Source organism: Thamnophis elegans, chromosome 7 (genome assembly GCF_009769535.1).
Source record: "Thamnophis elegans isolate rThaEle1 chromosome 7, rThaEle1.pri, whole genome shotgun sequence".
Lineage (NCBI taxonomy): Eukaryota > Metazoa > Chordata > Lepidosauria > Squamata > Colubridae > Thamnophis > Thamnophis elegans.
In genome coordinates, this window is record NC_045547.1 from 70,436,424 (window position 1) to 70,451,335 (window position 14,912).

The 14,912-nt window shown below is 36.4% G+C and overlaps 1 protein-coding gene across 1 annotated transcript; it reads right to left on the bottom strand.

Annotated features, from left to right (window-relative positions):
• Nucleotides 1-1,068: 1,068 nt before the first annotated feature.
• On the bottom strand, nucleotides 1,069-14,559 carry GTSE1 (G2 and S-phase expressed 1). The gene is made up of 12 exons (XM_032220696.1): nucleotides 14,473-14,559; nucleotides 12,465-12,529; nucleotides 11,274-11,331; nucleotides 10,608-11,190; nucleotides 7,401-7,571; nucleotides 6,635-6,773; nucleotides 5,348-5,683; nucleotides 5,116-5,176; nucleotides 3,995-4,240; nucleotides 2,662-2,845; nucleotides 1,508-1,636; nucleotides 1,069-1,149 (listed from the first exon to the last, which is right to left on the bottom strand). Exons 1-12 carry the CDS (start codon nucleotides 14,499-14,501, stop codon nucleotides 1,072-1,074), a joined length of 2,079 nt encoding a protein of 692 aa, XP_032076587.1. The 5' UTR covers nucleotides 14,502-14,559; the 3' UTR covers nucleotides 1,069-1,071.
• Nucleotides 14,560-14,912: the final 353 nt, after the last annotated feature.

The following is a 14,912-nucleotide window of genomic DNA, read 5'->3' on the forward strand; positions in this document are numbered from 1 at the left end:
CCAATCTCTCTGCTCTTGTGAAGAGTGGGTCAAGCACAGCAGAGATTGCCTACTATCAAAATTGCTTTAAAAAAAATCCTCCCTTCAAAAAGGAATGACTTAAACAATAATAGTGGTATTTTTATATTATCATTTCTTTCTCTTTGACGATGATAACTATATTTTATAGTTATAATGTACACTGAAGATGGCATTTAATTTCATTGTACAAGGTGCAATAACAATAAACAACTACAACAACTAAAACAAAATGTGCAATTCCTATTTTATATATTACAGGACAAAACTTCACCTACATCTGAGCTGTTGCAATAAGATAAAGAAATGCAATACTGGTTTTGCTTTTTACAACTTTTTATTATTCATTCTATAAGGAATTCCATGAGGCAAATAACCTTTCTAACATGAATTGCCTTAACAAGCCACTTAGAAATGAAAGATTAGAGACTAACATCCAGTTAGCAGCAGCTAGTTGCTGCTAACTACAAATTTTAGCCAGACAGAAAGATGAATAGGATTTTTAAAACTGAATCACAATGGAAAATAGTTTGGGGCAGTATACTGTAATTCTCTACTGAATTATTCAAATTAATAATTTTTTGGAGAACTCATTCCTTTTTGCACATCTGTTTGTTGACTATAAAGGAAAAGTGAGAAACACATTCTATCCTGCCATAAATAGAATTTCTACATTTAAAAATCTGCCATTCTTACAGAGATTGAATTGTGATAGTCTTCAGAGACTCTGAATATTTTGCAATAATTATGAAAATATGTAATCAATATTTTAAAAGCTTAACTTTATTTCAATATATTTGATATACACCTACAATTTACTTTGCACAATTTTAAAACAAATATTTTACCAGGAAAGACATTTACTACAACCAAAATTGCTTAAAATAAAAAACTGTATATTTTCTATTTTTCCTAGCAGCAATATATCAACATTTCAAGTTCACAATTTTAATTTCATGTCTTTTTTTTTCCAGAATGAAAACTACTGACCAGCAAACCATTAGTTGCTAAACTCTAGATTTTTTTCCAGTTTGAAAGCCTTTTTTTTTAAAATCAGAATTTCAGAAGAGGTGAATTTTCTTTATTTCCTTCAGGACTTAGTTTCATCAAAGGAGAGTTGAGATCTATTAGCTAGAAGTAGAAAATATAGTATTAAAACATTGACTAAACACAACTTTTACATTCTTGAAAATATAAAGAACCCCATTTGTTAGCAAATCTACATTAACAGTGCAGTTTTGATTACAATCAATTGCACCCAATTCAAATATTAATTTTGCAATAGCTTATTAATGCCAGCTTTTGGCAGAATTTTGAGGTTAAATTTTTTAATATTACATGCAGTATATATAACATCAGAGTTATGTGCACTCAACTATATCTTCAAAGATATAGTTGAGTGCCTCAATGTAAAATATGTACAATTAAACTTTGTATCATCAACCCACACTTACATACAGTATTAAGAGTGAGATAAAAAGAACCTTACCTGCCCTGTAGGTTTCAACAGAGGGGCTTTATTTATTTCAGGAGTGTTAAAAAGATCAATGAGAGGCTTGTTTTCACATTCCTGGATGGCAACTGGTGTTTTATCTGTTTCAAATTCTATCAACAAGTCCTAGAAAAAGTGTTTTAAGTGTTCCAATATCATACTCTCAAAAATACAGAATGTCAGGTCATATAACATCTATTCCCACCTCCCAAAATACAATACCTAAATCTTTGATATTCTGCTGATCCAAACTGCCTTTGATTTTAGTGCTTGTGTGATCTAATTCAAATTTCCCCCTTAATGAATCATCAGTGTAAATAGGTTTCCCACCCACCTTTCCTAACAACTGACTCTTAACAAGAATATGTCAAAGTATTGATAGGAGGCACCGATGGACTGTTAATATCACTAACATTTGGAATAATTTCATTTAAAATCTTTTCGAGAGTGATGGATCTGCAAAGCACATTTAAAAGCAAAGCCAACAAAATCCTTTATTATTGAAATACCACATTTTTCGCAGTATAAGGTGCACTGGAGTATAAGATGCACCAAGATTTTGAATAGACAATTTTTTAAAAAAGGTTTTGCACTCTGCAGACCTCCCCAAAACAGCCCGTTTTTTGTCCTAAAAAGGGCATGCATAGCCTTTAGGAGGCTTGTAGAGTGCTCCTGGGGACGGGGGGGGGGGGCAAAAACGAGCAAAAAACAGGGTGTTTTTTGCAAAAATGGGCCCATGTTTTGTCAGAAAAAGGGTATGCATAGCCTTTAGGAAGTTTATAGAGTGCTTCTGGGGGGTGGGGGGGGAGACGAGCAAAAAACGGCCCGTTTTTTACTAATTTTTGCCCTCCCCAGCCCCCAGGAGTACTCTGTAAGCCTCCTAAAGGCTATGCACAGCCATTTTTGCAAAGGGGGTAGAATTTCAGGAAGCAAAAAATGCTGTATTCAGATTTTCACCCTCTTTTTTGAGGGAAAAAGGTGTCTTATACTCTGAGAAATAAGATACCATAAGAGTCTTCCTAGTGTAAAATATTACCATAATAAGTACACTAGGAGGTGATAGCATCTTTCAAATTCTTTTAAAGCAAGTAGCAGTTGCAACACTAATTGTTATTGTAATATATGCTTTGTATTTTGACAGCTAAACTTACCTCTTTAGCTAGTATTACTTCTGCTATTTCCCCTTTTTTAGTAATGTCTTGTTCTATTTTGATAAAAGGTTTATCTGGTGAAAAAGTAAGTGCGATAGGTATAATTTTTGGTGGAGATAAGTCTCCTTCTGTTGAAGATGGGCTTGAAGACATGCATGTCTTGTTGTCAGTCACACATTTAGAACTAGGCAGAAACAGCAAAAAAGCGATTTTTATGCAGAATTCCAAACTATGGAATAATTTATTTCTATTCAGTATATGCAATTGTTTCTTTACCTCAATCCCACAGGAAAACAAAATTACATGAGAAATGGACTGTCCTTAAAACGTACACTAAAATAAATAGTTAAGATACTGTAAGATTTTTGTTTCATTAAGTATCTTTCGCAAAATCCTTAAAACCCATGAACCCATGTTTTCATTATAGTACAGTAAAAAAGACAGCTTCCTGCAGAAATATATTGTTGTGGCAAATACATAGTTACACCATTTGAACATCGTCAACTGCAGCCAACAGAAATCATAAGTCTGTATTGTAATACATCATATTATATGAATTGATTAACTGAATAATTCCAGTGCATTCAGTTGATGGATACCAGTTTGGAATGTCATAGAAAACCCTGCACCTCTACTGGGGTGTGTTTCATGTTTTTTTCAGAATGAGAATTAGTAAAGAGCTCAACCAAAGAATCCCTAAGACCAACCGCACCCACAGAGATAGGCAAGACACGAGAATATAAACTGAAGGCAAACAGCACTCCTTACTACCACTGATTATGTTACCTATTTAGGGTAATGAATTGTCTGCAAGAAAACAGACAAGCTCGAGAAAGCACCAAGTACCCCTCATTTCAACCGTGAGCCACAAATGTTCTTCTTTATTAGTACCAGAGAATTCCATACTGAAACTGTGTAATTTTCTCTTATAAGAGTTAAACTCACACTCAATATTAAAGTCAAGATTTGAGCCAGACTCTGCTTTGGAGGTAGATAACCAACTTTATAACTTATTTATTTCCCACCTTTATTTTTTTTTACAAATAACTCAAGATGGCAAACATATTCAACACATTTTTCTTGTCCTATTTTCTCCACAACAACCTTATGTGGTGAATTGGGCTAAGAGAGAATGACTGGCTTTTATAGCTAAGACAGGGCTAGAACTCACGGTCTCCCACTTTCTAGCCTGGGGCCTTAATCAAGACTAAACTGGCTGTCTATAAACTTGATTAATAAATAAATAATAAATAAAATTAGCATTTTCTGAAATCAGAGATAAGCCCAGGGCATATTAATAAACAATAATAAGGAAAAATGGCAGAAGACGTACCTAATTTCTGTAGTCTTTTTAGAAGACGCACTAGAGATGTGTCGAAGAGCTAAACTATTAGGAGGTGTCATTTTTCTGGGCACTTTTTGGGGGGTCAGTGTTGGAATTCCCGAGATACTTCGACCAACAGAGATAGGCAATATGGAATGCCTTCTGTCAGGAGTCCGTAAAAAAGGCTTCACAGCAGAGCAGGATTTTAATACCGTTCTTTGTAATTGTTTGACAGGTGTGGAAAATGCAACATTGCTACAGAGATTAAGAAAACATAACAAATTTAGAACCCTAAAATTTCAACTAAAAGTCATTTTTAGTAGTTTATAAATGTTACGTTCATGTACATAGCATATCACAGTAGTTCCAAAAGACATACAGATAGTCCTTGTTTATCGATAGTGATTGGGATCAGGAATTACAATTTTAAAAAATGCAGTTGTAAGGCATTATGTCATGTGACCATGTCAACTTATGACGGCAGTTCTGGCAGTTCCAGATGGGCAAATCCCATGCAGTCACAGTATGCCATGGTCGCCAATTGCAACCCCCTTCCGGCTTGTTTGCCTGTTAGAAACTGGCAAGAAAGTCGCAAGTGGTGATCACATAACCATGGGATACTGTGACATTGTAATCATCAGCCATTTGCTGAGCATCCAAATCGTAACCACTGAGATTCTGTGATGGCCACAACTATGAAGACTAAGTACCTCTTGTTTAGCAACATTGTAAGTTTGAATGGTTGCTGCACAAGTGGTGGATCAGCAAGGACTGCCTGTATTTTACAGGGTTCCAAGTCAGATACTGCCCCCAAACCATGGAAAATTAAACTTAACAATTATTTAGTATAATATTTGAACTGGCAAACCTACAGCTATACTGTACCTTGATAATTGCCTCAGTTTGAAGTTTCTGACAAGCTTGCAAGTTATCTCAATTGCAAGCACAGAACTTATCTAAATATATGGATATTACAACACTGAAGGATAGCTTGACAACGTAGTTATTCCTTTTCCCAGGAAATTAAACAATTTGGATTCTATCAAGGTTTTCAATCATGTTACAGAACAGCTCAATGAGGATTAACAATTGAAGTGGAAATCAGTAGCTGTCATCATATAGAAATTTACCTTTCAATATTGCTATTGGATAATACAGTATTTGACTGCAATACTCTGGGGACTTCATTTTCTGAACAGAAAAAATATAAGCAGAAAGTACAGTTGAAGTAGTCATACTAATTTTCTTCGACACATAAATATACAAATGCTTAATTTCTTTTTTATCATCAGCATATTTAGTACAGAATCAACACTCTCCAGTAATTAGCATAATTTAATCCATTAAGATCAATTTCCTTACCTAGCTTTAAGTTTGGAGCTGCTGTTTTAGAGTTAAGTTTAAGACTTGAACTTGTACTTGTGTTTCCTAATGTGTTTTTTGATAATATTTTTTGAAGACAAGAATCTGAACCTTTCTGCAGATTATTGCTTGCACTCTCAGATGTCAGGGGAGCTTTAAATTTGGGTGTATTCACAGGATTTTCTTTAGCACATTTGGGTGTGGGTTGTTTTCCAGATGCATCAGCGTGGGCAGCATTCACTGACAATCCTTTCATAGGTTTAACTATGGAAATCTTGCTTGTTACAGAAGAGCGCCCAGAGATGTCTGCAGGAGCTTTTGTAATACTTGTTTTGACTAGAAAATAAGAAGACAGCAAAGACTGCATTATCATTAATGTAGTCAAAAAAGTTTTTAAATATCACAAAAACAGGTACCAGTCCACTACAGTAACCTTATACTCTGGATAGCAATAAACATGTTTGTATATGAAATCACAAAAACAATGTACGCTCCTTGTGCAAAATGTACCCCTCTTAATACAGATGTTTGTCATGATGCTGCATGCATGAAGGAAAGGAAAATAAGACTGCAGCATTCCAGACAGATAGTATTTTATAAGTGCTCAGTCTGGCTGGAGTAGAGTTACTGTATCCCAATACCCTTCACTCAACCCACTGGAACAATCCTGGAGGATGCTACTGTCACAAAGGTATCTGAAGTCATATAAGAAATTAGGAATACTTCCTTTATTTTACATGTGTCATCCATCTGGGTCACCAAAGTTATTTATGTCTTAAAATAGCACCTGAACCTAGTTTTTCTTACTATGAACATACAAATCATTGTTCTTACTCAATTAGATTAATTGACACATTTTTAAGACATTATTACACATGCAATCAAACCATATAGGAGTAATTCAGCCTCAGATCTGTATCATTCTTATATTTATTTGATCCTAACAAATGAGGTTTATTAAATCACAATGCATATGAAGAGCAGTGATTTATTGTATTTGTCTTTTATGTTCTGATACATTTACATTCAATTTTAACATATTTAAAAGCATGTGCTATTAAATTCCACTTTTAAAATCCTGGTAAGATGTTTGTGCTGTTGAAGAATTTACTCAAGAGAAGCACCACTGTCATTGTACTTTAATACAGTTTTGTCTTCTATGAATAGCTGTGGCTCCTGCCTTCCCCACTCAGTGTCCAACTCTTCACTACTTGAATATGTTTTCATTAAGTCACAGTTCCCAATTCCATACTATGCACTAGAATCAAACCACAACTGAATAATTACCACTTCCTCTTTTAGGAGAAATTGACAGGCTTGAATTCAAACTTGAATTCATACTGGAAATAGAGGAGGAGGAGGAAGATGAAGTATTTCTTCGCATACGAACATTAGGAGGTTTCAGTTGTCTCGTCTTCATTTCCAACTGTAAAGACAATGATAAATGATCTGGCTGTATGCCAAACAAATATAATCAGGTATATTGTTCTGACCATTGTGCTTTGAATTTTTTTCTCATCAAATTGCATCTCTCTACCTGGATAATTTCAATTTTAAGTACAGGTTTATCTCTTCCACTCCATTATAGCAGGGGTCCCTAACTTCTGGTCTGTGGCCCAGTGCCATACTGCAACCTGTTGTGAAATAGGCCATGCAAATCGTGCATACATGTGTGTGCGAAACCACGCCCCCCCTCCCCCCATGCAAGTCCACAGAGGCAGAAAAATTGGGTACTGTTGCATTAATAGCATATGGATTTTCTTCTGTTTATTACAAAAAATGAGGTCAAATTAGACAGAATTTACTACTTTGCAAAACCACATTTCTGCATCAATGGATTTTTTTGCCATGTTGATTCATTGCATGGGATAAAATCAAAACATCTTTCAAAGACACACCAGTTAAAATGTATTTTTTTAAATTTAATTTGTAATTTCTAATTGATAGATTCGGAGCAGCTTAAATTATGGAAAAAGTACTTTCAGATAAAATACTGAAGTGCCATGTATTTCAACATCCAAATCCAATTAACAATTAGTTAAAGAGTATTCACCTTGCTGGGAGTAGGAAGAGTTCTCTTGCTTTGCATGGATGAACTGGTACAAAATGACAATTCTCCTGCATCCGAAGTGACGCTTGATTTGTCAGAGAGCAAATCTTCAGATGATCCCATACTGTTTGAATAAATCCTGCTGGAAGAACTAGGCAATTTTCCTTGTTTGGGCTGCAAGATTTGGATTTGAAATATTTGTAAAACAAATAAACATCAAATATATACAAAAATCTCACGTTCTTTCTATTAAATGAAAACTGTCCTGAATAGTTATGCCATCAAACTATAACCAGACCATTAGTTAGGGAGATCAAGTGATATGTTATTAAGAATGCAAATATTAAACATTCCGATATTATGAAATCCAATTCATTTATGCTCTCTCTACTCCCCAATGTAGGCAACTATCTGAAATACAGTTGGAAGTATAGACTGTATTGAAAAGCATTTTTCTCAAGTAATACTGAATACTTCACACTGAATCAACATGAATTTAAAATAAATCATTTAAGTCTTTACCATAATGGTGTGACCTGGTCAAACTTTGGGATGACTTTGAATTGAAAAGGCAGGTCTTCTGCTTTGCATTGTCTCTTCTTATGAAGACAAAGCTCCTTTCTGCTGCTGACCCATTCAAAATGGCATGCCAGTTCATATTCATGTATGAATACAAACAGACACAAAAAAAGGTTTGAACTAGAACCTTTCAAAGTCTGTTTATTTTAAAGCAGAACTAACTACATTTCAAGAAACTGGGGAAGAAACTGATAAACCATGTTCAAAAGCCTCAGGTTCTCCCCTCTGGCTTTCTTCCTTGGTATCTTTAAAGTTTTGCGCCCCCCCCCCTCCTCTCCAAGTTAAGATTCTAATTCAAATGTCAGGCAAAATGCATTTTTGCAGTAACACCATTAGCAATAGCGATTAGACTTATATACCACTTCACAGTGCTTTACATCCCTCTCTAAGCGGTTTACAGTGTCAGCATATTACACCCCCCCCCCAGAAGGATGGAAAACTGAGTTAACCACTGCACCACCACAGCTCTTAAGCATTAGAAACTTAAATAAGCAATAAGATTCTTACAGATTAACAGTTGGAAGAGACCTTGTAGGTCATCTAGTCCAACCCCACCCCAAACAGACCCTATACCATTTCTTAATAAATTACCCTAGCCTCAAACTATATCTAGCAATCAATGTTCCCTCTAAGCTGCGCGGTTCGCGCAGCCACCCACGTGAGAACAAAACACCACGCAGCAGTTTCCAACTGCCACACAGTGGTTTTTGTGAGACGCCTTCCACAATAATAGGAGAGGAGAACCAGTCTGGAGACAGCAATCAGTTCTAGGTCCACAAGGCAGAAAGTAGCTGAGGATGTGGGGGTTGGGAGAAGGCATGGGATGGGCTCCCAGCAGCGGCTGCTCAGATTTGCTATTTGAGAGGGGGGGGGGAGGGAGGGAGAGAGAGTGCGAGTGTGTGTATCTCTCCTACCTTCAGCCCTACACTCTCGCTGGCATCCCGGCGAGATGAGAGGAGCTGCAGAGGGTCTCCTCAAGTCTACGGCAGCGAGTCATTCGAGGGAAAGTTGCCTCTTGGAAGGAATGACCCGGCTTGGCTCCCGCTTCGTCTCTCCTGCCTCTTTGCTTTTCCGTTCGGTCGTTGAGCAGCAGATCGAAAGTGTGAGCCAAGCTGAGTCATTCCTTCCAAGAGGCAAGTTTCTCATCAAATGACTCGCTGCCCTAGACTCGGGGAGACCCTCTGCAGCCCCTCTCATCTGGCCATCTCTCTGTGTTGTGTATATATACAGGTTTCCATGGATGCAATTGTACAAGCATTTTTTTTTCCTCTTTAAAAGAATTTTTGGATTTCTCCTCACCAAACCTTTAAGATTGAAAGAGTTAGAGTTGAAATATAAAGAGATTGTCAATCGCCATACTGTTAAATTGATAGGCAATTATGGACTATCTTGATTATATCCTCCTTAGAAAGAATATGCTACTGTATGGTTGAGAAAAAGATCAAATTTCATTCCATGGAAACCCAGCAAAGTTCATAGGGAGGGTTTCTTTCTATGATGAGCTTCTTGGGTCAACAGTGAATATCAGTTATCAAAAATGTAGGTAGAAAATTAAGCAGACAATAGGCAATTACAAAAAGAGAAGCCAACTTTCTGAATTCTGTTTCTTTGCAATTAGTGATTTATAAAGACTAATGTTCTGAAAACCTGACCTAAATTACTATATATTTTAAATAGCTGTAAAGCTATGCTGAAAAAGTTGTTCTCAACTTTTGTGATAAATTCAATAAAATTCAATAAAAAGAAGGGAATTCTTGATGAACTTAAGGAGAAATGAGAGTATTGGATAGTAAATGGACAAATAAAATTACTAATCAAAGAGAATATTTGCACCTCAGGGTTGAAATGAGATGTTCTCTTACTCTTTCCTCTTCCTCTCTTTTCTCTCTGTCTCTCTCATCCTCTTTCTCTCTTCTCTTTCTCTCTCCTTTTCCATTCTTCTGTCACTTTCTCTCTCCTTCTCCCTTTGCTCTCCTCTTTGTCTCTTTCTGTCTCTCTCCCCCTCTTTGTCTCTCTTTATCTCTCCTTCTTTCCCACTGTTCTGTCACATTCCCTCTCCTCCTCTGTCTCTTTCTGTCTCTCTTCCCTCTTTTTTCTTCCTCTCTCCCACTCCTCTACCACCCAACCTGTCCCCATACTTATCTTCGACTGATCATGTTTGCAATAATTTACCTTTTCTAAATAGGCGCAGTTCCCTTACCGGATCCCTCGCTCACTCAAACACACACACACACCATTTTTCTCCATTCCAATTCAGATCCTATAAATCAATTGCTCTGTGAAACATCTGTGAAAAAAATTCAGGTGCTCAAGCATGAAAATGTGCTGCTCAAACACTATACTTTTCCGCACGCACTGAAAAAAAATTAGAGGGAACATTGCTAGCAATACCCACCACTTTCATCTAACATTCTGACCAATCCAGGAAATACGTAGATGTTTCAGTTTCAAACAATAACCTTAAAAATCAGGCACAGAGCTGCATGCTTTCTCAAAAACAGAAACATAAATATCACCAAACCCATAGATTTAAATACAAATTAAGACAATAAATTTTAACTAGAATTAGATTGTAATATTGTGACACAACTTACAGCTTAGATATAATGCAAAAAAAAAAAAAATCTTTACCTCCCCTGCTATTAAGTTCTTATTTCTAGGTGCAGGTGATGTTTTTGCAGTCTGAAATTTGCTTCTATTTTGAAGGCTTGTGTTATTCTTTGCTTGGGGTGAGGATACAGAGTGCATTTTAGGTAACTTATCTGTTTTAGCAGGACTTGGTGTGTTCAGAGAATGTGGGCGGTCCATTATTGTGACAGGTTGCCTTAAACGCTTCTGAAGTTGACTGATTGGGCTTTCCCATAGACAGTATGTCTCTCTTCTAGGGGTTGTTGGTGTTTTATCTGTCACTATTCCTTTTTCAAAGATTTTCAGTTTTGACTTTGATTCTTTCACAAACTTTTCAACCACCTCTGTCTTTCCCTCCCTCGGATGAATAGTATTATTTTTGTCTGGTTTGTTTCCACTTTTAAGCTGGAAAGCTAGCAAGCGAGCTTCTTTAAATATTTCCACAAATTTATCTCCAGCAGGAGGGCTCCAAGGTAGGTCATGTGATTGAGTTTTATTTTGACTCTCTTCCTGGGATTCAAGTCGCACAGCAATACACTTTTCTTTATGGTTCATTGGTCCAACAAAAACTTCATCTTCATTTTCACTATGATAGAGAGAAATTAAGTCAGGTAACTGCACATATTTCTGTCTGTTCTTAATGCACCTTGATTTTAACGCTAATTTTACCTTGTGGGAGACAGTGAAAGGTCAAAATCAAATTTTTCTTCACTCAGGAGGTGAAAATCTGAAATTACAAGAATAATTTATCATACACTACTATTATAACATTTATAATGCTTCTTAGTGAGATGGGTGGCATATAAATTTAATAAATAAATGTATCTAGGATTCACTTTTTTTCTACAGAAATCAAATTATTATTCCATACACCTTCAAATTATTGTACCATATTGCAGCAAATAGGCATTGGTTTCATGAACTTTCAGTTTAATGGATTGACTCTGTTTAACAGACATTCACAGGATAGGAACATCTCTTTATTCATATTAATTGAATGAATGAGAAATGGTGTGGAAGCTATGTTAATAGAATTATAATAGGAAAGGTGCTAGCAAGTCAGCTTCTTTTGAACTTACATCCTAAAAAAGTTTCAATGCAAGAAGTGTCTGTACATATAGCAAATGGCTATACATTAGTATTAGCAGTAAGCAAAAGTAATGCTAAATAAATATATTTATATAAATAAAATTATCTTTGGTTATTTTCATTAGGGATTTTAAACACTATACTCAACATGACCATAATTGAGTCCAAAATTTATGTTGCTAAATGAGAAATTTGTTGAGTTTAGCCCCATTTTACAACTTTTCTTGCCACATTTGTTAAGTGACTCACTGCAGCTGTTACATTAATAAAATGGTTGTAAAATGAATCTGGCTTCCCCATTGACTTTGCTTGTCAGAAGGTTGCAAAAGGTGATCACATGACCCCGGGATACTGCAACCTTCATAAATGTGAGTCAGTTGCCAAACATCTGAATTTTGGTCATGTGACCATGGGGATGCTGCAACAGCCATTAAGTGTGAAAAATGGTCCTAAGTCGCTTTTTCCAATGCCGTTGTAACTTCGAACAGTCACTAAATGAATTGTTGTAAGCCAGGGACTATCTGTACCAGACATTTGCTTTGGGTTTCCAGCAGATGGTGATGTAAGAATTTGTAGGTTGATCAATCATAGTTTTAATGGCATGTCCTGGGTGCAGAAAAGGACAACCTGGAAGAAACTACCCTGTCATGAATCTGTCAAACTGTTTCTCTTTACCTTCAAGTGGACTTAGATTGATTTTGGTATCTTTCTGTAAAAGTCACAACAGAGTAATTAGGAAGACGCCTTACAACATATTGTTTTAATACCTACCATTGGAAGGAACATGTGATGTTTTATATTCTGAATCCAATGTTTTTCTATCTTCCATGGTATCACTGCAAAACAGTTTCGTATCTCATGTTAGATATTAAATAATTCAAACTATCACATTGCTTTGCCAAAAATTGAGAGTGATAAAAATGGACAAAAATTGAGAATGATAAAAATGGACAAAGGGCTGTTATAATCCCAACACATTTCTGTCCTGCACTATAAGAAACTTAAATATTCTAAACATATTATTAATGGCCTAATTGGCTGAAGTTTGGTTCTTGTTTAGTATTTACATCCATCATACGTACATCCATCATCCTATTTATTTCTACTGTTTAATGTGACAGTAGAGGTACAGTATAGGAAATATCCTGGCTTTGATAGGAACCCAGATCAATAAGCATTCCTTTTTCTGCATTTTACAGTAGACAAACTAGAGCACATTTTAAGAACTTGAAGCTTTGTATAAGACAGATTAGAGTTTGTCGTTAAGATTGGAATTTTTACTCCAAGGAACTTTTTTGTGCTTCCTCTCACTAAGAATTTTTGCAGCAAACACTCATTATAATAGGGATTCTAGCCTTATATACAGCATTTTTTTAAAATAATCTGGGCAGCTATTGCCATGGAAACTGGGAATTTCAAATATGTTACAATATGTAGTATTAGGATATCTTCATATAACAGTAAGCAACATTTGTGCTACAAATGGAAAAACGTTTTCAGAGCAAAGCATGGTGAAAGATTACAGGTCACTTCCTTTAATAAATACAATAATTTAACACCACATGAAGATGGATTAGCAAACCTAATCACAATTTGGCTTCATAACATTTAAGATGTATCCTTAGTTAGCTTTTAGATATGGAATGATATTTTCAAGTTAGTTTTTTTCATTGTTTCCCACCTATGGTTTAATTGAACACCACCGGAGGAAAAATCTTCCACCACATATAAATTAGCATTTGAGAGCTAAATACAAGAAGGTCCTATCATTTGGCTTGGCTATAAAACCATCATGAAAGCAAGCTCTACTTTTATCTGAAGTCCTTCAGCTTTTTGGCAAGTTGGAGGCATCACATTGCTTGCATTTTTGAGACACCTGCAATTAACATCTATATAGGATCGTCTTTTTAAAAATACTTTATTGAAAAGAGAGTGCCATGTCAGGGTAACAATGCCAAAAAAGCCAAAGAAAAATTAATATTTACAGTATATTTACAGTAATTATAACACAACCAAAAGAAAAGAAAAAGAACTTGAACTAAATTTCTACTTATTCTACTTATATTGCCTTAAGAGCTTACTTTCAAACCAATAAAATTTTGTATTCTACTCGACAGCAGATCCTTTACAGCTTTTTTTCAACTTTGACAACTTTAAAATGTAGGAACCAAGCCAAGATGGGACTCTAGGAGTTGAAGTTCACACATCCTAAAGTTACCAAGGTTGGAAAACACTGATTTTACAACTCTTTTTTTTTAGATTGAAGCAATACAACATGCTGTGCAATATACAGCAGAATAAATTTTGCATGGGCCACAAATGCAAAAACGTCTTTCTCTCGAGAAAAGCAGTTTGTTCTTTATACCTGCAGGGTCTCTTGCGATCAGGTGCCTTATAAATTGAACAAACGAATAAAACTAGACAAATCCCATCGCCTTTTTTTTTTTGAGGGGGGTTGGGAGACCACGTTTCGTGTTCTAATATACTGTCCTCTGCCATTTTTGCATTCCATACCCGGCCCAATCACCTCCAGGCTTTACGTGCTACCTCACCGCCAGCGCAGCTACCTCCACGAGGCCCTCGTGCACCGTTCACGAAATAAATTGGGATACTCCTCGGAGGATTGAGCGCCTAGTCCGCTTTTTCTGTCTTGAGCTGAGCCACGTTTTGCTATACGGCACCGTTTGTCGTTTGCACACAGCCTGAAAGCCGCTAAATGTGAACCCCTACCCCATCCCAACCGCTCAAAAAAACCTCTCGGGACTGAATTCGAATTCACCTCAGAACGGGGTCAAAGGAAGACTCCATTCTCCTCCTCGGAATTAACCGCGCGATTCCATTTGAAACGGCCACTCGGCCCACTTCTCTAACCAGTTTCTCCCGTGTCATTGGTTGATTTAAATAACGTCACAGCCTATTGACCAATTAGAGAAAAATGAGTGTCCGCCCCTCCTTTATTCTGCTTTTGTGTGACGTGAAGCTTGTAGTTTTTTTGTGTTTTTTTGCCATTGGCCTTCTTTCCTACCCGAGCGACGCTCAAAATTCTTACCACTCAGAAGACCATAGAGTTGGGCGGCAGGGAGGGAACTTGCCTTGCTTAACTCTATGGTCCGGCCTTCTATTATAAGGAAACACAACGGAGGTTAATTACTGCACCTTTTAATTCTAAGCGTTGGCTTCACAAAATTTAGATTGCTGCAGTGCTTCTGCAGGGGCTGG